The following is a 22,561-nucleotide window of genomic DNA, read 5'->3' on the forward strand; positions in this document are numbered from 1 at the left end:
AAAATGTATTTTCCTTCCCTCTGTCCTTCAAACCGCAACACCCTCCCCTTCATGTTCCCCCACACACCTGCCTACACATCTCTGCTTATTCAGAAAGAAGCAGCCAAGTCGCCTTCTTTTCCCTGGGATTTAACCAATTTAAGAAGCTAGATTACGTAGGTAGGCTATGCAGTCACTAGTTATCTATAACCCTCAAGGGGGAAACGTAACATGAAAGAACACAGCTCTGGGGATTCCCAAGAGGTGCTCAATTCTCATCTCTAAAAGAGAGGGAGGACCTGAACTCCTGGGTACTGATGCCTTCCAGTGCTCACAACAGGGACATTGGGACCAGTGCACTTGAACTGCAAAAGCACACAGAAAATTATACAGTATAGTCCCTCTCTGTTCCGAGTGGCTGCCAGGACTGAGACGGACTGGCCCGTATGACTGTCCCCACCCAAGCCACAGTCTTTCCTCTCCTCTCTCTAATCTACTTTGGTTTTGCTCTGCCTATAGCTCATATTTCTCTGTCTTGTGCTTATAGATATTTCTTTATATGTCTCCTTTTACATCCTTTTCTCTATGCTCTCACAGGGTGTTGAGGATTGTTTAATACTACATTTTCTCATACTCATGTAGTATAATGCTTTATATGTGATTAAATGCTCGTCAAGTATGGAATGAATGAACTTACTGTACATCACTCTTTAGCACAAATAAGTCTGTGGAATGTTGGCTCCCCCATATTAATAGTTTTAGGATGCTTGGATTACATATAGAGGACTTAGTAAATACATGCCCGTGAAATACTAGTTAGTCTAGGAAGCAAGGTCTTTCAATCCATGGAATATTTGTCTTAAAAACACACGAATTGACACCCATGTAATTTTTTACTCTTGTTTATACATTTAGCTTATTGGGAGCCCTGAATAAGCTAATATATTTATAATAATCATATATATTCATATATGAGTATATTCATATGGGTTGGAGTGTACCTGAAGTAATATTTTTTCTCGAATAATTTTGCTCAGTTTTATCGCATCCAACTGGGTGATGTTCAGGAACTGGAGACCAGTGGTTCAGAGAGTCTTGTCAAACAAGACAAGGAAGGTTGTGCTTGACCAGAGCAACACTGATTGATGCTTATGTGGTACATGCCTTGCATGGATTTTCTCTTCAGTTCGGGGGTAATTGCATCTTTGGATTCTTCATTTACCATTGGATTATGTTTTCTAATAAAATTACTCTATGAAATTGAGATAAGAAATGACTTGTTCTGTCCTTGGCAAAGTCAGTGCTGGTATAGTTAATGCACCAGCCTAGCTGGGTTTTTACTTAAAGAGCAAGTTGCCTTTCAAATAGTAATAAATCCCTCTTAGAAAGAGCAAGAAGATGTCGACTGTTTCTTATGGGATCATTATCATATGCTTCAGTGTCACTGAAAAGCACAGTAATCTTAGTAACCAGGTTGTGGCCAGCAAAGCCCTTGCTTCTTAAGAACACATCAGCCACGTGCTAAAATCGGGCAATAGTAAACTACTTTTTATTTATGTTGTTATTTAAAATTTTAACATCATTTGTTTTCATTTATTGTTGTTGTTCAAGTACAGCTGTCTCCATTTTCCTCCCACCACTCTCCCCCCACCCTCGATCCTACCCCCCTTTGTCTTTGTCCATGGTCCTTTATACTCGTTCCTTGATGACACTTCTCCCTTCTTTCCTGTGTTATCTTCTTCCCCAGTCCCCTCTGATTACTCTCAGTTTGTTCCTTATTTCAATGTCTGGTTATATTTTGCTTGGTTGTTTGTTTTGTTGATTAGGTTCCACTTATGGGTGAGATCATATGGCATTTGTCTTTCACCACCTGGCTTATTTCACTTAGCACAATGTTCTAGTTCCATCCATGCTGTCGTGAAGGGTAAGAGCTCCTTCTTTCTTTCTGCTGCATGGTGTTCCATTGTGTAAATGTACCATAGCTTTTTGATCCACTCATTTACTGATGAGCACTTAGATTGCTTCCGGCACTTGGCTGTTGTAAATTGTGCTGCTCTGAACATTGGGTGCATAGGTTCTTTTGAATTGGTGTTTCAGGATTCTTAGAGTATAATCACAGCAGTGGAATTACTGGGTCAAAAAGCAGTTCCATTTTTAGTTTTCTGAGGAAATTCCATACTGTTTTCCACAGTGGCTGCACCAGTCTGTATTCCCACCAATAGTGTACTGGGGTTCACTTTTCTCCACAACCTCACCAGCACTTATTGTTTATTGATTTGGTTGTGATGGACATTCTGATTGTGTGAAGTGGTATCTCATTATGGTTTTCATTTGCATCTCTCTGATGGCTAGTGATGCTGAGCATCCTTTCATATGTCTCTGGGCCCTCTGTATGTCCTCCTTGGAAAAGTGTCTGTTCAGATCCTTTGCCCATTTTTTTAATTGGGTTGTTTGTCTTCCTGGAGTGGAGTTGCGTGAGTTCTTTATATATTTTGCAAAACATCTCTTTGCTTTATTTTCTCACAATTCTGGAGGGCAGAACTTCAAAATCACTGACTATAGGACTGAAGTCAGGATGTCAGCAGGGCTGCACCTCCTCCGGTGGCTCTAAGAGACAATCTGTTCCTTGTGTGTGTCCTGCAGCTTCTCATGGCTGCTGGCAGGCATTAACTTGTGGCCACCTCACTCCAGACTCTACCTCCACGGTCACATTGCCTCCCCCTCTTCTGTGTGTGTCAAAGCTCCCTCTGCATTTCTCTTACAAGGACACCTGTGACTTTATTTAGGACCTACTTGGATAGTCCGGAAGACTCTTTCCATTTTCGGCTCCTTAATTTAGTCACATCTGCAAAGACTTCTTTCCATGTAAGGTGACATTTCCAGGTTCCAGGAATTAGGACCTGATATCTTTGTGGGCCATGATTCAGCAAGTCATTTTCAACACCCGGGGCCAGTTTCGGAGTGAGGCGGAGAGTCTGCATTCCGTCCTACAGGGGTCGTTTGACTCTGACATTAAATCGAGGGATTATCGCGAACTCGCTGTGTGTCCTGCTGTTGCTAAGCACTGGGAAAGATACAAAGACACAGAAACCTGTGCCTGCCCCGAGGCTGCTTGTGGGTTTGCTGGAAGAGGAGACCTGTACATGTAAAATGATTCAGAAGAAAAAGGTCGTGTTAGATCCTGAGAGCCAGAAAGTGGTACCCACAGTGATTGTCCAGGCTCTAAGCCTGCAGACTTGGGGGGGATGGCTGTGTGCTGGAATGTTACCAGAGACTTGGGAGGTGATCCCATCCCACCCACAGCTTGACCATTTCCCATCCCATTGTTTTTCTGGCTCCTTTCCCAAGAACTGCTTCCTGCAAGGGCTCCTTCCTGTGTGTCTCGCTCTTTCCCCTTCTGCTGTGATGGTGCCATTGCCCAGTCATCAGTTTCTCTTTCTTCGATAAAACAGCAGTTCAGACTCTTGGGAAACAATTCAAAGACAATGCTTCTGTGCTAACAAATATGGATGAAATTACTTCTGTAAATCAGTGATATACAATAAGAGATAAAATCAAGGAAACCATAAACTTACAGTAGAACCAATCTATTACAATATCGTGTTATGTTTCTTTGGGCAATTTGAATTTCTCCTACTGTAGTCTATCTACACGAATGTCCAGTATCCTAGTGTAAATGATGGAAATATCCCTTTAAATAGGATAATACTATTTTTCTGTATATATTCCATGGGAACCTGAATTTCTGTGAGGTACAGTGCGTGGTATTGACGAGAATCCAGGGCTGCCTGATGTTGTTTGTCCCTGGGACCCTGGTTATCCTAACTCAGTCTGCAGTGACAGCACAGGAAGGAAGGACAGGCTGGAGTAGAATCCTGGGTCTGTAACCCCCTGGAGCGTGGCCTCACTCACTGGGGGACTGGAGCAAGGCCCTTCGCTTTCCTAGACTGCACTTGTCTCATCTTCAAAATAGGGCTAACGTCGTGCCTGCCCCAGGGTTGTTCGGGTGAATAAAGGAGCTGATGCGCATCAAGTGTCCAGAACATTGCCTTGATGTTTGTCTTTTTCTTCTCTTTACCCTGTTCTTCTTTAAAAAGAAATATCTGTGGGCTGGGTGGAGTCTTCCGGCTCGGTTTAGCACACGACCCTAAGTGGTCAAACACTGCCTGTCTCGTCCCCTTCGACAAGCACATGGTGACAGAGTCAGCATCTTGGGATACCGTTTCACCTTGAATATAAACCAGGCTTCTAAACCACTTTGCATATGGCGACGTCTCCATGTGTTTTTGTCCCCTGGATTTCTTGAATTGCAGAATAGCATGTTTCTTCCAGTAAAGCTCAGAATGAAATAAATACACAGTGAGGTTGCAGACTGTAGCGAATAATGATGGTACCATGGCTAAGGATTGCGTAACCATTACATTTAATGACAGTGGTTTGTTTCTAAACATTATCTCTAATCAAATCATGTGAACATTTGCATATACGTTTGCTTAAACTATAATGTGTATGTGCATGTACATACATATACACATACATACATATACACACACCCGTGTGATAAGGTTGAAGAAAGCAGGTTGTTGAACAAGTTTGGTCTGATTTGAATAATAACTGTTCTGGCATATACGATTCTATATTATTTGGGTTCTCACTTGAGTCTCAAGAGTAAACACAAGATTCCTCTCACACAAAGCTGCTAATCGTCCAGACACTGTGTGGTCCTAAATGGTGAGTGACTGGGGAAGGTGGTGCATCGGTGTCTTTGTCCAGGTGTCATCTGTTGTCATCGGTCCCCTCTGCAAGGAGAGAGGCGTAAGTGAAGCATGCCTGAAATGAATAACTGTGACAGATTACCTGGCTGCTAGGCACCATGGTTTTTGTTTTGTTTTGTTTTTTTGACAGATTGATGCCTTAAAAATATATATAGTATGTACTAATAAATCAAAAACATTTTTCTGTTCCTTTGTGTAAGTTGCATGTATTTTGGTTCCCTCCTGAAAATTTAACTCTGAAGCCAGTCTTCATTACTATGGCATCGAAATGCCCTAAAATATTCTCCTGGGTGGGGCAGACTCCATTTGACCACACCTTGGCAGCTTTTACAGGTATAATTGGGTGATATTTTATGAATACACAGATGCGCACTCGCCTCCCACACAGTGGCTCCTCTCACAGGTGGGCTGGGGTTAGGGTCATGGAGAGTGTAGGGGGGGCTCTGGTGTCACAAGACTTTAAGGACCTTGGTTAACTCTTCACAGGTTTCCTCAAGATGCTCTCCAAAGAAGGATCGAATATGTAATTTGTTCTCAAAATGTAGTTAAATGATTCCTTTATGATCTGCCACGTGTCTCCCAACTCGTTCTTAAAGGAATGGGCAAGAATTTGCCAGTGTCTGGGTAAGATTTTTATCCAGCAAAAATAAAAGACATGAGAATGGGGGGTGGGTTGCTGTGAGTTCAGGCAGCCAAGCTTGCGTGGCTGTTCAAAGACCGTACCAGTTAGGCAGGAGTTCAGGTCTCGGTGGTGCTCCCCAGCATCTCCGTGAGCCTGGACCAGTCACTGAACCTGCCCCTGCCTCACTCAGCCTTCTCATCCACAGCGTGGTTGCCAGGGGACAGAGGGAGATCAGCGATGAGAAGCACTTAGAATGTCCTGGGCACAGAGTGAGTGTCCCATCTGTGCTAGCTGTTGTCGTTGTTGGTTTGCAGCTTCAAGTGAACCGTGTCATGCAAACCTTTAGGAGGGTTCTACCCCCAGCTTAACTGAACGTTTTAGCTGCCTTTGTACCCGTGCAAAATGTCTCCCAGTTTCATAGCACCTTCCATCTGCTCTCCCTAACGCATCCGAGGACCCTGTCCAGGTTCTTTCCGAGCAGAAGTCAGTGCTCGTCCTCACAACCACCCCTTGGTGTTGTGATTCTCATCCCCACTTTGCAGAGGAGGAAACTGAGGCTCGGAGACATTAACTTTATCAGGCCATCGCCTCAAAAGGTGCAGGGCCCTGAAGAGAAGTGAAGTCAGACAAGAGAGTCGCACTCTGCCTGTGCTGCCTTTCACGGGGGTTTGGTCCTCCGCGTCACACAGGAATGGGAAGAAAGGAATTCTGTCTGTAGGAGTCCTGCTTGCAGATTTTTTTTTTTTTCTGAACACAGTAGTCAAAACAGACCCCACTCCATTTGGCGGAGGTTTGTGGGGGGGTGCAGCTCTGCCTCAGTTTTTCTTTGAGTCTCTAAATTAAAAGTAGGTACTTACTGCTTGACTTACAGGTTATTACGGAAAATTTTAAGGTACTATATTGTCTAACATCAACACTAAGAGCAAAAGAAGCTCGTACTGCAGAAAAGTTTCTCTCATACGTTCTGAGAATGGTACCCACTTAAAGAACCCGAGAATTATTAAATCCAACCCCCCCCCCCAGTTTTACAATGGAGGGAACAAGGCACAGAAGTGATTCTCCTTGGGTTCCTGGGGTGAGATAGCACCCCAGGTCACCCCTTTAGTACTCTTTCCTTTGAACTGTGGGGGGAATGCTCAAAGAGAAAGTAGATACAAGAATGACAATTTACAACTCAGTTTAAGTGCTTACCTATATCTGCTTGTTTAACTGACAGTCCGTGAACTCCCGGGCCGTCACTGTAGACTGGCAGCCATTCGCCCACCCACCCCCAAGTTCCAGTAACAAATATGGTCATCAGAAGGTTCTCTTTAATGGAATGGGATGCTTTGACCAATGCGAAGGTTAGGAAGTCCATGGGAACAGTTTTGTCTTCGTGTGCCCCTTTCGTAGACACCTCTCTACAGTTCACAGCCGTGAACTCGCGGACCGGCCCCCGAGGACGGCCTCCAGCCTGTGCCTCTTTCTGGGGTAGTGCACTGTAGAGTGACAGTAACCTAGTGTCCTTGTCAGGCAGCTCCTTTATTCAGTGGGCTAGTTTTCACAGTCCCAGCAGCAACGCATCGGATCGAGTCCAGTTATTCTCCCCCTGGGCCTCTCAGAGCAGGTAGGGACCGACCGTGGGTCAGAGTGAGCCGGCCCCTGAGCCCTCCTGCCAGGGGCCCTGCTGGCACCGGCGCAGCCTGTACTTTCCAAGGTGCCGTCCACAGATCAAAAGGCTGAAACATGATGAATATCCTGGAATCTTAGCTTTACTAACAGATTTTTGTGGGAAAATCATAACTCCTATTAAAATCAGCCATGCGGTTGCCTTGGCTGCTTGGAGCACCATCCTGTACACCAAAAGGTCATGGGTTCTATTTTCGGGCAGGCACACACCTAGGTTGAGGGTTTGACCCCCAGTTGAGGTGCATGTGGGAGGCAGCCGGTCAGTGGCTCTCACACATTTCTCGTTCTCTCCCTCTTTCTCTCTCTCTCTCCCCCGCCCCCTTCCCATAAAAAAATCAATAAACATATCCTCAAGTGAAGATTTTTTTAAAAACTAGCCATTGGGTTGAATGCACAGTTCTCATTACCACTGAGATGACCAAGAACTTTACCCTGGCCTCAGACCCGGCTCCAGAGGCGACGCACCTCCGCTGTCAGAGTCACGGCCCCCACCCCTTGCAGTCCCTTGCACGTGAAATGCAGAAATGCCACTGATGTGCCTTCGGAGGGGTGACAGTGTGATGACGTCGACGTTCCAGGTAGTGTGGGGTAGAGTGTCATCAGGTCCCCAGTTGGTGCCCCTTCCTGTCCCAGTGACTTCGCAGATTTCACTGTTCAGTGTCCCACACCGCCAGCCTATTCATCAGTGGACTCTTATGTGTAACTTCTCGACAAGTTGACGAATAGCCTGACAACAGATCATCTTCAAAAAGAAGAAAAAGACATCATTTCTAATCTAAGACATCAGAAAAAGATATCATGTCTAAGCTTAGACCAAGTTTTTTTAGTCTTATTGAATCTTCCATCTTGGTTCTTAACAGTACATTTTTATGAATTTATTTTTTTAAGGCACCATAGCTTTATAATAGCCCTGGCTGGTGTAGCTCAGTGGATTGAGTGTGGGCCTGTGAACCAAAGGATCGCAGTTCGATTCCCAGTCGGGGCACATGCCTGGGTTGCAGGCCAGTTCCCAGCAGGGGATGCACGAGAGGCAACCATACATTGATATTTCTCTCCCTCTCTCCTTCCCTTTCCCTCTAAAGATAAAGAAAATCTTAAAAAATAATAATAAAAATAATAATAACTTTATAATAGTTCATTTTATTTTAAAGCTCTTTACATATTCAGGCCTCATCAGATAGAACAGGGATTTTCAAACTGTACCCACTGACCTCTAGGCAATGCAAGGAATGTTGTTTGATTGCGGACCAGACTGGGTGGTTGAAGCCCTGATTTCGGAAAGTAGCTGTTCGCTTTCCCAGTCCACCAGAATTGGTAGGGACCCCTGTCCCCTCTGGGTTTTCAATTCTCCAAAGAGTAGCCTAGTGACGTGCAACGGGGGCCTGCACAAGCCTCCCACATGCACTGGCCTTTGAGTGTGGAACAGTCTATGAACTAGGAAATACAGTTGGTCGTAGCCCCACTTTCCGGATGAGGAGCCTAGTCTAGGGGAAGCTTTGCCCAAGGTCCCCCAGCCACTTAGTTACTGAATCAGGACCCTCCCCGGCAGTCTGTCCCCCAGGCCTCCGAGGCTGCTTTGTCCGGCACACTGGCTTCCACGCCTGAAATCGAGACCACGTGCATCTAGACTGTGTCCTCAGTGACAGCACTGCTCTCTTCTTCAAGGCACTGGTGCAGGGCACACAGTGCAGCAGGTGTGGGTTCGGCGCCAAGGTTAAGGTGGGGTAAGGCACCAGGGCTCAGGATTTAAGTGACGCTTCTGTCGGCCTTGGCAGGCCCGCTCTCCGGGCCTTGCCGGCCTCGTCCCAGCCCCAGTGCTGGTGGGTCTCACAGGTGGCACAGATGTGCATCGGCTTCTCGCCCAGCGTGCGGGCTCTTGAGCAGTGGTCCCGCTGATTCTCAGGAACAGTCACAACTTTGTGCTCCCAGCTTTACCTTGCGTTTCAAGGCATCAGTAAGGACTTGAAGTTTGGTGCCTAGTGGGCGAGTTCTGCCTGTGGCGCTTTGATTGTTGCAGAGTTTTGAGGTGACGTGGAAGGGAGTATCGGGGCATCTTGCTCCCCTGTGATTTTCATCTAAAGGATGCTCCCACTCTGTCGCCCATGTGTCCGGGCCTCCCTGGATTGGATGCCATTCCCCATGGGGTGGCCCCGGCGACCGTCTTATCTATACAGCACGCTTCCTTGTTCTCAACGTTTTTGGCCCAGAGCTTCAGTTCCTTCCTGATAATTGGGTGGCTTTTGCTATTGATTTTGAATACAACTCAGTCCGGCAAGGAGCTCAGCCCTCAGTCCCAGCTTCCCAGGGAGTCCCCAGCAGCCAGAGCACATGCACTCGTTTTAACCATCAAGTAGGACACTGCTGGGTCCATGTAGCACAGCTTGCAGACCTCCCATTTTGTAAGGGGGGCGGAAGGGAGCCAGCTTGGTGGATAAGGACGGGGGAGCCTTCTTCAAATAAGTGAGTAAGCTGCCCCATCCTGATGCACAGAGATGAGCCCCTTGGAAATAACGGCGTTGAGAAATAAATGCATGAGAGTTAGACCCTCATTCAAGTCCTAGCTTTGCCACTTTCTAGTTATAGAAGCTAAGTTCCTCTTCCTTCTTCCCTAGTGCTTCAAGCAGTGGGAGAAAGAGAAAAAGAACACTTCTACAGAAGCACCCAAGGATGCCGTGACAGCTTACAGAGTGTGGGGGAGGGAAGTAGAATAGAACTGGACAGTGGCTTTCAACCGGAGGGATTCTGTCCCACCTGCCCCTGCCCTCCAGGCATTGGGAAACATCTGGAGACATTTTTGGTTGTCATAGTTGGGGGACAGGAGTTCCAACCCCATGTCATGAGTACAAGCCAGAGGTGCTTCTTAAAACCGTACAAATAATAGGATAGACAGCCCCTCACAATAAAGAATTTTCTAGCTTAAAATGCCTATGGTGCTGAGGTCGAGAAATCCTGAGTTAGGAACAGCATTTAACTGACTCTAACTGTCCCGTTTAATATCCAGTGACTGTGTGAGATAAAGTTGTTTTCATCCCCACTTTACAGATGAGAAGATTGACCGTTGGTGGCGATCGAGAAACTTGCCTTTGGCACTCAACTACTTGTAGATGAGACGTGGTGTTTTAAACTCGGCCTGTATGCCTCCAAAATCTACCCCCTTTCTACTGACCCAGTAGGTAGTGAGCTCCGCATCACAGGGGCGCTCAGAACCAGGCAGGGCGAGCCACCCGCCTGAGAGGGACGGATAGAGATACGCGTCAGAGATGTCTCTCCCACTGAATGGCTTTTGAGGTCCCTCGTAAGGATCACATTCTCTGATTCTATTTTGAAATGGGATTTGGTTTTTTAGCCCCTGTGTTAGAGTGGCAGGCAGATCGGCCTCAGCCATGCCCAGAGAAATCCCTGTGCTTTGTCTGTGCACCTGTGGGCCCTATTCCTATTAATATCCCAGCTCCATCAGGCCAGAGGGCTAGGGTTCCAAAGAGGGGCAGCCAAAAATGCACCCCCTCCCCCATCTCACCCACATTCCCGGGCAGTTATTTTTACCCACATGTGTAAATGGGTCCGGCTGGTTCTCCCTGGGGAGGACGGTAGAGGGACAGAGGGGGGGAGCTGGGAACGAAGTACGTTCCGCTTTCTTCTGTCCTTCCTCATACTGCTTTATCGCAGAATATTGAAGGAGGCGGACCAGTCCCATCCCCCTGCCCATCGCTAGGCCAAATGGAGCTGAAATACAAAAATGCTCGACGAACACAAGCTGGGCAAAACCCTGGGCCCTAGGGCCCCCTGACCAGTGACCCCCAATCCGCTGCTCAGACGGTCCCGGCCCCAGGGCCCGGAGTGGATGGGGGTGGGGAGGGAGGCTCAAGCCTGGGAGTAGTCTACTTTTGAGGACTTCAGGCTTCTAAGAGATTGCAGCATAATGTCAGTTTGCTCATCAGTGTGACAGAGAATCACAGTTCCTCTTTCGTGAACCGGGAAACCGGCAGGTTTACTCAGGGTCGTCAGCCATGGCCACAGATACAAGTGAGCTTTGAAAGCGCCCCTGTGTCGAGACCCCTCCCCCAGATTGAGTCATCTCAGGTGAGGCCTGGGTGTCAGTGGGTTCAGAATTTCCCAGGACAGTCTCGCCATCAGCACGCCCGAGAGTGCCAGGCCGACTCCACACCTCCGTCCTGGTCTTTCTGCTCAGGAAGAGTCGGGGGCCTGGTGACATGTTCTGTCACAAAGAGACTGGGAGGAGGAGGAGGAGGAGGTGGGCCTTGTTCCTCAGGATGTCCTTGGTAGATTTTGGGGAAGAAGAAGGCCCACACTCTGGACTTAAATTCGTACCCGCTAGAATATGAAATTAAGTCTCTCCTCATTCTTCAAACTCTTTAAGGTACATGTAATCATTTGCTTCATTGTTCTCAACACTTTGAACGTTTCTTCGCCAGACTGTTTTCCTCACCACCGTTGTTTGTAGAGAGGAAGAGTGTTTCACTGCCGCCAGCCTCGAGGAGGAAGCTCTACATCAGGGGTGTCAAAGTCATGTTCACCGGGGGCTGCCTCAGCCTTGCAGTTGCTTTCAAGAGGCTGAAATAATTTTGGGACTGTGTAAACGTTAACTACTCCTTAACTGTGAAGGAGTTGAAATTACATTCGGCCCTTTGAAGGCAACTGTGAGGCTGACGTGGCCCCCGGTGAACATGAGTTTGACACCCCTGCTCTAAATAAAAAATGAGTTTTGAGGGAAACTTTTAAGTCACAACCTAATGGCCTGACTTTATGATCGATTGTACGCTTTGCACTCCAGTCTTCAAATGTTTTTGCCCACTGAACTTCATGAAGAGTTTTAAAGAAGTCTTTCACACACATTTTTTAAGGTGACCTCTACAACTGATCTGTGAGCCAATAAGTTACTAATTCAGAAATTGCAAAATATGTCATTTCTAGTGTGTTACATATTACAAGTGTGCTTTAATTATATTTCATATTGTAGCCCGTACTTTGGATTTTTTTCCTCTTGGGATTGTTGGTGTGGCTCAATTTATGGATGATGTCATCCAGAAAATAGAATTAGCACAACCAGTTCATATTGTTAAAAATAGCCGTTTCAGGCTTACTTCCTGTCACTAAAAAGAAAAAATCTGACTTCATGTTTTACATCAAAGAAACATGGAAATCAGCCAGATGGGTGGCAAACACACAAGGCGTCATCCTTCCAGGGACCTGTTGAAAGTCAAGTGTAAATGTTTTTTTCCTGATCCCTCGCTCTCTCTCTGCTCCCTCAGGAGCTGGGCGTTTTCAAACCTCCTCCTTTTTTGGCTTCAGAGGTTTTCAGACCCAGCTAACTGCACAGGGTAAGAATCAGGAAGAGTGAGACGCATGGTTTTTGGAAAGCAGGGAAAAAGAAGGTCGTGATTTAGGCAGGGAGAGGCAGCAGAGGACAGACACTGTCCTCAAGCAGATCGGGTTTAAGGAACGTGGAGGGACCTAGAAAAGGGTTTCTTTTCTCTCCCAGCTGCCCCGGAAAGTCCTTGTATGTCCACAGGTGTGCGCATCTTTCTCTTGGAAGAGCTCTGTTGAAGTCATCGGAGGGGGAGGCAGTTAGTAAAAGAGTAAAAATTATTCAGCTCCGCTTCTTTTCTCCAACTCCACTCACTTCGTTTTTGTATTAAAATAGAGATGAGGAGCAGAGGGGCACACAGAACAGTGTGCACAGCGATCCGGGACCACGTGCCCTGCAAGTCTGCAGACTGAGGCCTGCATCCGGCAGACGTTGCCCTGCAGCAGAGCAAAGCCCGGGTTTTCCCAGGGACGGAGGGCAGCCTGTTTCTGTCTTTCTTTAAGCCCCCAGGGTTCGAGTTATGGCTCTGGGTCCTGGGGCTGAGAGCATGGGCTCTGGGGCCTGACCACCTGGGTTCACATTCCGGTCGATACTTCTTACTAACTCAGTGACTCTGGGCAGGTTTTTTTTTCAACCTGCTAATGACTGTCTGATTAATGACAGGTGAGCTATATATATCACCTTATTATCCTTTGCAGTCTTGAACTTTTCACCATGGTACGGCTAGAGGTTTTCCCCAGGCACATTTTGACAGAGTCTCTTGGCCAGAGGCATGATTTCAGCCAGAGAATGGCCATTGAGAGAGAGAGAGAGAGAGACCAGTCAGGATCTACCTGGGGTACCAAACCTCAAATCGAGGCTGTGTTCACGGAACCTTTAAGAAAAGTCAGTCAGTGTCCTTGTGCAAACCTATGTAACTCCGGTCCAGAGTCATCACACATTCAGATTCCAAGAGCAGCACCGCACTGCATTACGTCACCACGGATAGTGTTATGTGCACACCTCCAAACTACTGCCCTGACCGGGAAGCAGGTGGAATCCAGCTTCACATGCCCCGCGGTGTATGAGGAAGAGCTCATAGCAGAAACTGTGTTAATGAAATCAAACCACGCAAATGACATTGAACCCACGGTGTACTTAGATTCGCTTTTCCCCATTACCTAAACCGTACCTGGGCGCACTGAGTTGGTCACTAACGGTGTCATCGTGAGTTATTGCAGGGTAGTGGGGTCTCTTTGGCAGCAAAGTTCAGAGAGAAAGTACAGAATCTAGAAGTACCTTTACTTTCTTTTGTTCATTTATATATTTAATTTGTTATTTTAAAGAAACTTGCAGAAAATTTAATTTTAAAACTTCCCTCGAGGAGAAATGAGACACTTATCCTGAGAAAACTATCGTGAAACCTTGAAAAATTAAAACAGTTGTATAATAAAATCAGAAGCACAGAATTAAACAATATCGTGCCATTAAACAGACCCAGTGACACACCTTCCTTTTAAATGAACGTCGAAATTCAGTCTCTGCTCAGCTTCTCTGTAACAAATAGAATGTATGTGAACCTACCTTATTTTTAGCAGGCTGTATAAAATTTTAGTTTATTCAGCAAGTAGATGGAGCGTTCCTTTCCCGAGGAATGACAGTCATGCTCAGGTTTGCCTGCATTTGCACTGTTTATAAAGATAAGTCAGCCTCATCGAGACCCTGTCGATGTCATGTACGTGGGACTGTCTGTGCAACTGGGCAGCTTCGCAGCGGACACGCGAGGCCACAGTGCCAGCAGCCTGGGCCCCAGACCCCAGGGGTGGCCAGCCGTGGCCTTCTTTCTCCCGAGAGACACAGCCTGTGGATCCGTCAGTCCTCCGAGGTCTGTGTCCCTGGGCGTGCCTGGGCTCAACGGGAAGACTTGTCTTGACAGGAAAATACAGGAGATGACCATCACGGTGACACACCGTGGGGCTGGTGGCCGCTCTGCCGCAGGCAGCCCCTCTGCCTCGGGTGGGACGGCCACATCCCGGCTGCTCCTTTCCCTTCTGCGGCCTCTTCCTCCACTGTCTCCTGTGTCTGTTTTATGTCATTCTCAAGTCAGTGACATCGATGTCCTCATTGCTGCTCTGCTGGCAGCGATACTGGTTCCGAGGAGTCTGGATGGGCCCTGTGTTCAGTGAATCCTTGATCCGACTGAGTCCCTCATTGCACAGAGAGCAAACTCGCGTCCAGGAGCAGAGCACTCCTGCACAGACACAGTGCCTTCCCTTTCCCCGCCTGGTCCAGACCCTCGGGGAGCCTCATCCAAACAACTCACTGCCCCCCTGAGCACTCCTTCTCCCCCGGAGTCTCCCCTCCAGTAAACTCTCCCTCCAGCTGTGAGGGGACCTTTCTGAAGGGCAGCATTTGCTAGTCGGCTGTCCCTGGACACCCTCTCGTATCTCCTCCTTCCCCAGGATGCCGCCCTCCCACCGCAGCGAACCACACGGGGGCCCTGCAGCCGGCCTCGGCTTCTCCTCCCGCCCCCTTGCTTCCCCGAGCTGGCCTAGCTCCGGCCCCCACCTTCAGGGCCTCACAGCGCTGGCCCGATTTTCCTGCATGCCACCCGCATCTGCCCTCCGAGCAAACTCCTACTTCATGACCCTGTTGGAAGGTCGTCCTTCGCGAGGTCGTTCCCATCTGTGGCTCTTGGCAGAGTGAGTCACTACCTCCGTGGTGTTCTTGCAGCATTCTGTGCACGCCACCGCCATGGGGCAGCTCGTGTGTGGTAGGGTGAGCGTGTCTTCAGAGCCACCGGGGTGCTGGCCACCCGCAGCTGCTGAGCACTTGAAACGTGGGCAGTCCTCGTTAGAGGTGGGCTTCAATGCAAGCGAGGCGTCCAGGTCGCATTTCAAAGGCTTGATGTGACTAGAATGGAAAATGTTTTAGTAATAATCTTTATATTGGTTACACATTGAAAGAATGATATTTTAGATATACCGGGTCAACTAGAATATATCATTAGAATTAATTTCACCTGTTTGATTTTTACTTTTTACATGTGGCTTAGCAGTTTTCAAATTCTCTATGTGGCTCATGTTGTATTCCTGCTGCACAGGGACTGGTTAGCGTCTCTCCCCAGGCGATGAGGGTACCCGGTCTCAGCACCTTTAGGGTCTGACATCGTGAAGCACAGTCGGTCTATGGGCATCCTGTTAGCCAGATAATCCTAAGAGCATGCTTCTGAGCCCCCCAAAATAGGGCCCATTTCCCTGGGCTAATCAGTTCCGGTGGCCACGTGTGGGGCCACACACTTCGGGAGGGAGCGTAGCACACGGGGCCACATTCACTGGTCCAGTGATGAGCCCCGGTTATTTTTCTGGCTTCGTGTTGTGACGTTTCCCTCGATTTGTAAGATACAAACACCAAATCATACTATAGCTTTACTCTTAAATTCTTTTTCTGTAGCTTATGTCCTGGTTCCTCCAGGCCTGAGATATACAGTTCTAAATATAACTTTCTTGGAAGTCCCTCCATAATGATTTCTAGGATAAAACCCCAGGCAACTGGTAGCACTGGCTGGTTTCCCTTTGCTGCAGTTGAGTGCCTTTTAATCTTTTGGTGGCATCACCCACAAAAAATAATTTTGGAAAACAACTTGGTACACACATTCGTATATGTATGTAACTGAAATAAGTTTCTCAAAACAGTACTTGTCAACATCTCACGTGAGATGCTAATATTTCTGCCCTGTTATACTGACTTTTCAAAATGCTTCTCGTGCCCTGGCTGGTGTGGAACATCGTCCCATAGACCGAAAGTCATGGGTTCGATTCATGGTCAGGGCACGTACCCAGGTTACAGGTTCCGTCCCTGGTCGGGGTGCGTATGAGAAGGCAGCTAGTCGATGTCTCTCTCTCTCCCCACCCCCACCTTCCTTGCTCTTTAAAAGCATTGGAGAAATGTCCCTGGATGAGAAACTTTTTTTTAAATGCTTCTTGTGAACTGCTAGTGGAGTTGCCACTCGCAGTTTAAACACTGTCTTAATATAAAGCTCTAGGATTACGTGGGGGTTGTTGCACCTGGCAAGAAGTGCCACTTCTGTCTGATAACCTTTCCTAATGAGCCTTTCTGGCCCCTGCTTTCCCCCGAGCACCCCTACCTGCCTCCAGTGCTTCCCCCCACCTGGTCCCTGTGCTGTCTTTCAGCGTCCATGGGACCAGCCGGCCTCACCTCATTTGCCCATGACCTCTGTGCTCATCAGTGTGTGGTGAGATTCTCAGCACATCCTTCAAGGGCTTCCTGACCTGAAAACCAAAAGTCTTCATTGTTTTTTAATGTGTTCTTTGCAAAATCGAGTCTCTTTCACTTTTCGAGGACAGCTAAGCATGGCGTCCACTCGGTGCTGGCAACTCTGCCCAGCGTGCACACAGGAAGCCTCGGGAAGTGTCCCAGGGCCATACCAGGGTTCGTTGCCGCCATCAGAACAGTCACCAGCACTGGGGTCCAATGGCACTCACCCACGGAGCAGTGTTCCTCCACGGCTTTCTTTTTCAAAAGGGAAGAGGTATTTTAAAGGCCAGGAGGAACAGTCCAAAATATAGTTAATCATCATTTAGAGAGCAAGCTCTGAAGGAGACAGTGTCTGGTATATTAATTTCACTTTTCCTGTAATGGAATATAGATTTTTTAACCTTCTATGACACATTTCAGGGGCTCTCTTCTGCATTGTCATGACATTGGAAAAATATTTGACGGCTCATCAGAAAGGAACGTTTATAACCGGTACTAACCTGTACATTTTCAGCCTCTAGAATAGCATGACAGGTAATTGAGGTGGACTTTGAGAGCACTTACTGCTCAAAAATGAGCACGAGAAATGCCAGTGTTCATGGTATGTGTGGAGACCCACTGGGATTCTGTGATCTCTCACAGTTAGCACGAAGCTTGGTGGAAATAATTTTGTAATGGAAGTTATTAAAAATTGACTTGGTTAGCTTTGTTGCATTGCCGTGAGATGTCATTCTGTGGCACGATGACCTGAGAATACTGTCGTGGCCTCAGACGTCTCCCCAGGACCTGCAGGTGGGGACCCTAGCACACCAGCACACTGTCCCTGGCTCGTCACCATCAGACCCAGGTGTCCCTGAGACACACCTGCTTCTCAGTTTGGATAAAGGTCTTGAGTAGCCTCCCTGACCTCCTACTCGACTCTCCCATGGCATTGAAGACATGTTTTAGCGCTGGTGCAGCGTCATTAACCAACGGATTTTTCATTACCTACAATGTCTTTGGTTTGGGCAGCAGTGGGGTGTTTTGAAACCCAGTTCTCATGTGTCCCCTGCCTGATGAAACACTTGTTCCAGCCAGTTCCTTTGGACCATGTTCCATTCTAGACCGGATCCCTGTTTTACTTAAAAAAATCTTTTTTTTTCCAGTGTCCTTGGTGTAAAACAGACAGGAGAGCCTTGTGTTTACATTAATGGCGAGGTTGCTCCATCTTCGGCTGCTTTAAAGATAAATGATTATTTCATTGTAATGAGAGGGCTTGTGCAGGTACCAGGTACCAGTGAAGCTCCTGGGTCAGTGCCTCTGGGGTGTTGCTGCCTCTTTCACTGGTGGAAAGGAGCGGAGTCTAAACAGGAGGCAGTGCTAACGAGGACCCGGCACGTGGGCATTTTCCCAGGACTCCCCCTGCTTAATTCTCATCCACACCCGTGTAGAGCCACCGTCCCAATGAGGAGCCCAGAGCCGGTGCCCAGCCTCGGTGTCCTGCCTGGTACTGAGACAAGGGTAGCACGTCACTTCATGAGTAGCCCAAACTCTGGAACCCAGAGAAGAAATGAGACAGGTCACACCCCTCCTGGGTACCGGGCTCCCCACCTGGACAGCAGTCCTAATGATAGTGCCTACGTGCTCCAGTTACTGTGGAGACCAGGTGTGGCCTTGCACCTGCTTCGCCACTGCAGCCCGTGGTGGCAGGTGCCTGTCTTCTGGTGTCTGAGCAAAGCTGAATTTGTATGATCAGGTTAGAGCTCTGACATCTCCCCAGAAAAACCATGTGGGTGTGTAGACATTATGTGAATTTTGTTTCAGTGCCCTGAGGTTAATGGTGAACAAGTAGCCTTTTAATGCTATCAGGTGATGGGTGGAGCTTCCAGAAGGGTGTTTGGTCATCTTCTGATGGCTTCACCCAGTGTCCTTTCCTTCCACAGCGTCGGCACCAGTAGCGGGCAGGGCAGGGGGAGACAGGTGGCAAGGAGGTAGACACGGAATTTATGGTCAGTAGTCAACAGACTTCTGGTTTTCAAATTTGTTTTGTTGTAGAGGTAACTGATACTTACTCTCACTCTGTAAGGAGAACTAAATCAGCACAACTGGGAATGAGCGGTCTCCCTAACCGCTTGGACAGAGCAGGCAGCTCTGTTTGCTGAGCCTTTTGCTCACTGCTCCTTTTGTGACGATATACAGCATTTATCGGCACCTTGTAGCCTGGGGCCAGACGAGGTGTCTCCGTGGTGGGTCACAGCAGCTGTAGCTGAGAGAAGAAATGAGCCCCTGGTCACAAGGACTGGGCTTGTCTCTTGCTTCTGCACACCCCACTGGGAGGAACTTCGGTTTTTCACTGTTCTTCACGCATAGTTTAAAGGAGATGGAAGGCTTTCTAGTTAATCACATTTTTTAAATTACCTAAAAGGAAATCCTAATCCTGGAGCAAATCATGTCACTAAATAAATCTCATTCGTATTTACCTGCTGCTGCTTTTTAATACAAGAAGAGACATTTTCCCAGTACATTTGAGCGGTTTCTGTCAGTGAGGAAATTTCACACTGAACCAGTGAAGAGGGGAAATACGAGCCCGCACTAAGTCAGGAGCTCTGGACTCTCCGTCGGGCTTTTCCCGCAGCCGGCTGGAGGACTGGTCTGATCACAGCTGAAGAACTTGCCAGATTCTGGGCATTTCTGCCTGTGGCGGGCACCCCTGCCTGTTCTTTTCCGAGGGCCACAGAAGTGCTGGGTTCCAATCTGCACCGTGGGCCACGTGAAGCTCAGGGGCCATGACATGGGCAACTCCACCAGCAGGACACAGTGTACGCACAGCCTGCCAGGCCCCCAGAATCTGACCTGTGACTTCCCAGGTGACTCCCAGAGTCTGCAGGGGTGCTCAGGAGAGCATCTTCAGATGAATTTCAGCAAGGTCAATTTGAGTCAGAAAGGTTTACACCGTGTAGTAGATGCAGGGAGAAGAAGAAGCATGGTGTGTCCAAAATTGAACTAGTAACTAAGCCATGGACTTGGGTTCTGAAGCAGCGTACTTATCAGATTGAAAGTTCAAGGCCATTTTTATAAGTACTTTATAAGATTTATTGATAACTAGACTCTATACCCTTTCCCTAGACTCTCAGGGAGCTTTTTAATCCCTAGCACTTGATCAATAAATACAGGGCGGGGCAAAAGTAGGCTTACAGTTGTGAGTGCGCAAAAGCCTGGGTTTATTCTTGTATTGTTAGTCACTAATTATGGTATTATTTCCATATGAGCAGCAACTGTAAATTGCCTCACCCTGTGTTTGTTATCAATAAAATGTTCCCCCTGTACTTTCTTCTCTTTAGATTGGTTCAGCTGTGCCCCCGAGCCCTGGGTCACCCCAGGCCCCCAGAACCCTTGTCCCTTCCTTGACAACCATATGCTCTCCAGGTCCATCAGATGACCGGTTACCATTCTCTTGGGGGGTGGATGCCCAACAAAGTCTCGGGCAGCTAAAGGTCAGGTGTGTGAGGCCTGGGGTTCCTCTGTCTCCAAGGCAACAGCTGTGCGCGCCTCACCTGGACCGTCTGCCTTGACCTGTCCCCACAGCACCCCAGCGTCAGGCCCTGGACCTCTGCCTTTGTTTGTAAAGAAACGTTTTTAAGAATGCCGACACTCCATGAAATCGACGGGAACATTAACTCTTCGCTTTCTTCTCAACAGACACGAGACGACTTCCTGGGACAGGTGGACGTGCCCCTTAACCATCTCCCGGTAAGGATGGTCACCTGCCTTCTATGCCGGTTGTGAGGCGTGGCTTCTGATTGTTTGCAGCTGGGTGTGTTTTCAGAGTCATGCTTCCTCAACACAGTGCAAAGGCTGAAATACAGAGCGAGTTCTGAACCTAGTTCTTTCTAGAAAGTGCTCCGCTCAAGGGGATAAGAAAGAATCCAGTGTCTGTGTCTGCAAGGCTGCTGGTCGCTGTCACCAGCATCTTGCTCTTCTGCTGTTCAGCCTGCCTTGGTCAAATCATGCAAAACAGCCACCTTCCTCTGTCACCTCCCTCCTCTTCCCTGGGCTGTCTTGGCTTTCAAGCTCATCCTTTGGGTCTGAGCAAACATGTGCTCCCTTTGTCCTAGAATGTTTCTCCTGGGCCACATCTGTACACACTAGCGCTGCCCAGATTTTGCCACGTGGCTTTCTCGGTCAGCGCTGACGGAAGACGCTGCTGGTTCTGAGTGAACTTGTCAGCTTTAGAAATTATAGTTAGCACAGGCAGTGTCGCTGCCATTCCTCCCTGCTCAGGTGAGCAGCGCAAATTTGGAGCTGTTGACAAATAGCTGAGGCCTGAGGTGCTCCCGAGGTGATGGAGGTAGACCATGGGGACGAGACCTGAAGGGCTGGGTGAGGGGTTGCTCACCTCGCAGTCCAGCTTCAGTGTTCCGCCTTGCTCCACCCCTCCCGCTGCCCTTGGTTCCCTGGGCAACGCAAAGTGATTGAAATAGCAGCCAGGAGAGGATAAGTCAGATGTTTCTGCCTTCTTCTTATTTTGTTGTTGTTGTTAGTGCTTTGTGTGAGCAAACCCCTTAAATAGTCTGTAAACTAAGGTGACTTACACCACCTAGTGTAAGCCTACTGCTGCATTGAAATGGTGGCCATCGCAGTGTACGAAGTACCAAGAAAGACGCTGTAGCTTACCCAGGAGGCTTTGCAGGCATGTTGTGCAGGAATGTGAGAGCAAGCAATGTTCTCTCATGTGCTCAGGAGAGCTGTACAGGGAGAAAGGTCCCAAGTGCATTCCCTTCCAAAAGATGAGAAGCAGCAGTGACACTATTAAAGTATCTTTATTTCTATATAAAAACCTGAAGCTCCAAGGTGCGTGAAGAGGGTGCCCGTGTGTGTGAGAGACCGACTCCATAAGCCAGCAAAACCTGAGTGTGCCTTTCAAGCCACATTGAGAGGACATGGAGACGTCAACATCTGTGAGGGAAAACTCCTCACATGTTTCCACATCAGTGGGTCTTCTGTTCATCAGGTTGAAGCAGGAACGTCCTCAGGTTTGCAGACAAAAGGGGTCAGTTGACCAGTATTTTTTCACAGGTGTCCCCAGCCACCCTTTTTCTTAATGTCAAAATGACCTCTCAGTCATGGCAAATTATGTACTAGTATTCTCTAAGAAGTGGAAGGGAAATTTCTAAACACCTTGCCCTAACAGCACCTTGTCTGAGTAGCAGATTGGTTTTGAAAAGTTGGGTGGGACCACCCCGAGAGGAGAAGACTGTTCGTCTTCAGAGACCAAGTCCGTAGAGGGAATAGCTGGGCTTTGGGTTTGGTGGAGGCAAGAGCAAGCCTTTGAAGAAGGTGCCAAGGCTCAGGGCTAGAATAGAAAGCAGCCAATTAAAGAGAGCAGAAGGGCAGATACTACAGAGGACTCTTACACGGGCTGAGCCAGCAGAGGAACGGGACCTCCCAACTTTGCATCTGCAGAGTGATGAGCTTCCTTTGGAGTGCCATGATCTCCACGCTGAAAACGGACCGGCTTGATGGGCCAACTGCAGGCTGGGAGACGGACCCCAAAGGAAGCAGGAGAGGGGTGGGGGTGCATTCTTATCCTGCAAGTGGGGACGGAACCCCACTAGCGTATTCCGAATGGACATGGCCTTGGAGCTGCACGTGTGTGTGTGTTGCGCGTGCTTACATTTGTGGGACACTCATGGGAAAATTGCACGCTGTCATTATGTCGATTATGTTTTTTGTGGTAACCTAAGCATGGGTATGTAAAATGAGTAGTTAGCATTTGAATATATTTTGTGGAGTGCACAATGGGTGGTCTTTCTTTTCTTGATAGCTGTGTGACCCTCTTCAAGGCAGATTACATGTGGCCTGTGGATTTAATATTTGTCCAAATCACCCAATGTTAGACAAAAGAAACTAGGTAAACTATCTCAGTAGTAATGAGAGAAGATAATGGAGAGTAGT

The 22,561-nt window shown here is 48.0% G+C and overlaps 1 protein-coding gene across 11 annotated transcripts in view; it reads left to right on the forward strand.

Annotated features, from left to right (window-relative positions):
• Positions 1-22,561, forward strand: part of NEDD4L (NEDD4 like E3 ubiquitin protein ligase) — a 289,989-nt gene that overhangs the window by 197,690 nt on the left and 69,738 nt on the right. For all 11 annotated transcript variants that reach the window (XM_037151988.2, XM_037151991.2, XM_037151994.2 and 8 more), the window contains one exon: positions 20,306-20,356. In XM_037151988.2, coding sequence (XP_037007883.1) covers positions 20,306-20,356 — 51 coding nt within the window. The remainder of the gene's footprint in view (positions 1-20,305; positions 20,357-22,561) is intronic.

Source organism: Artibeus jamaicensis, unplaced genomic scaffold (genome assembly GCF_021234435.1).
Source record: "Artibeus jamaicensis isolate MK-2021 breed Jamaican fruit bat unplaced genomic scaffold, CSHL_Jam_final contig_354, whole genome shotgun sequence".
NCBI classification, from domain to species: Eukaryota; Metazoa; Chordata; class Mammalia; order Chiroptera; family Phyllostomidae; genus Artibeus; species Artibeus jamaicensis.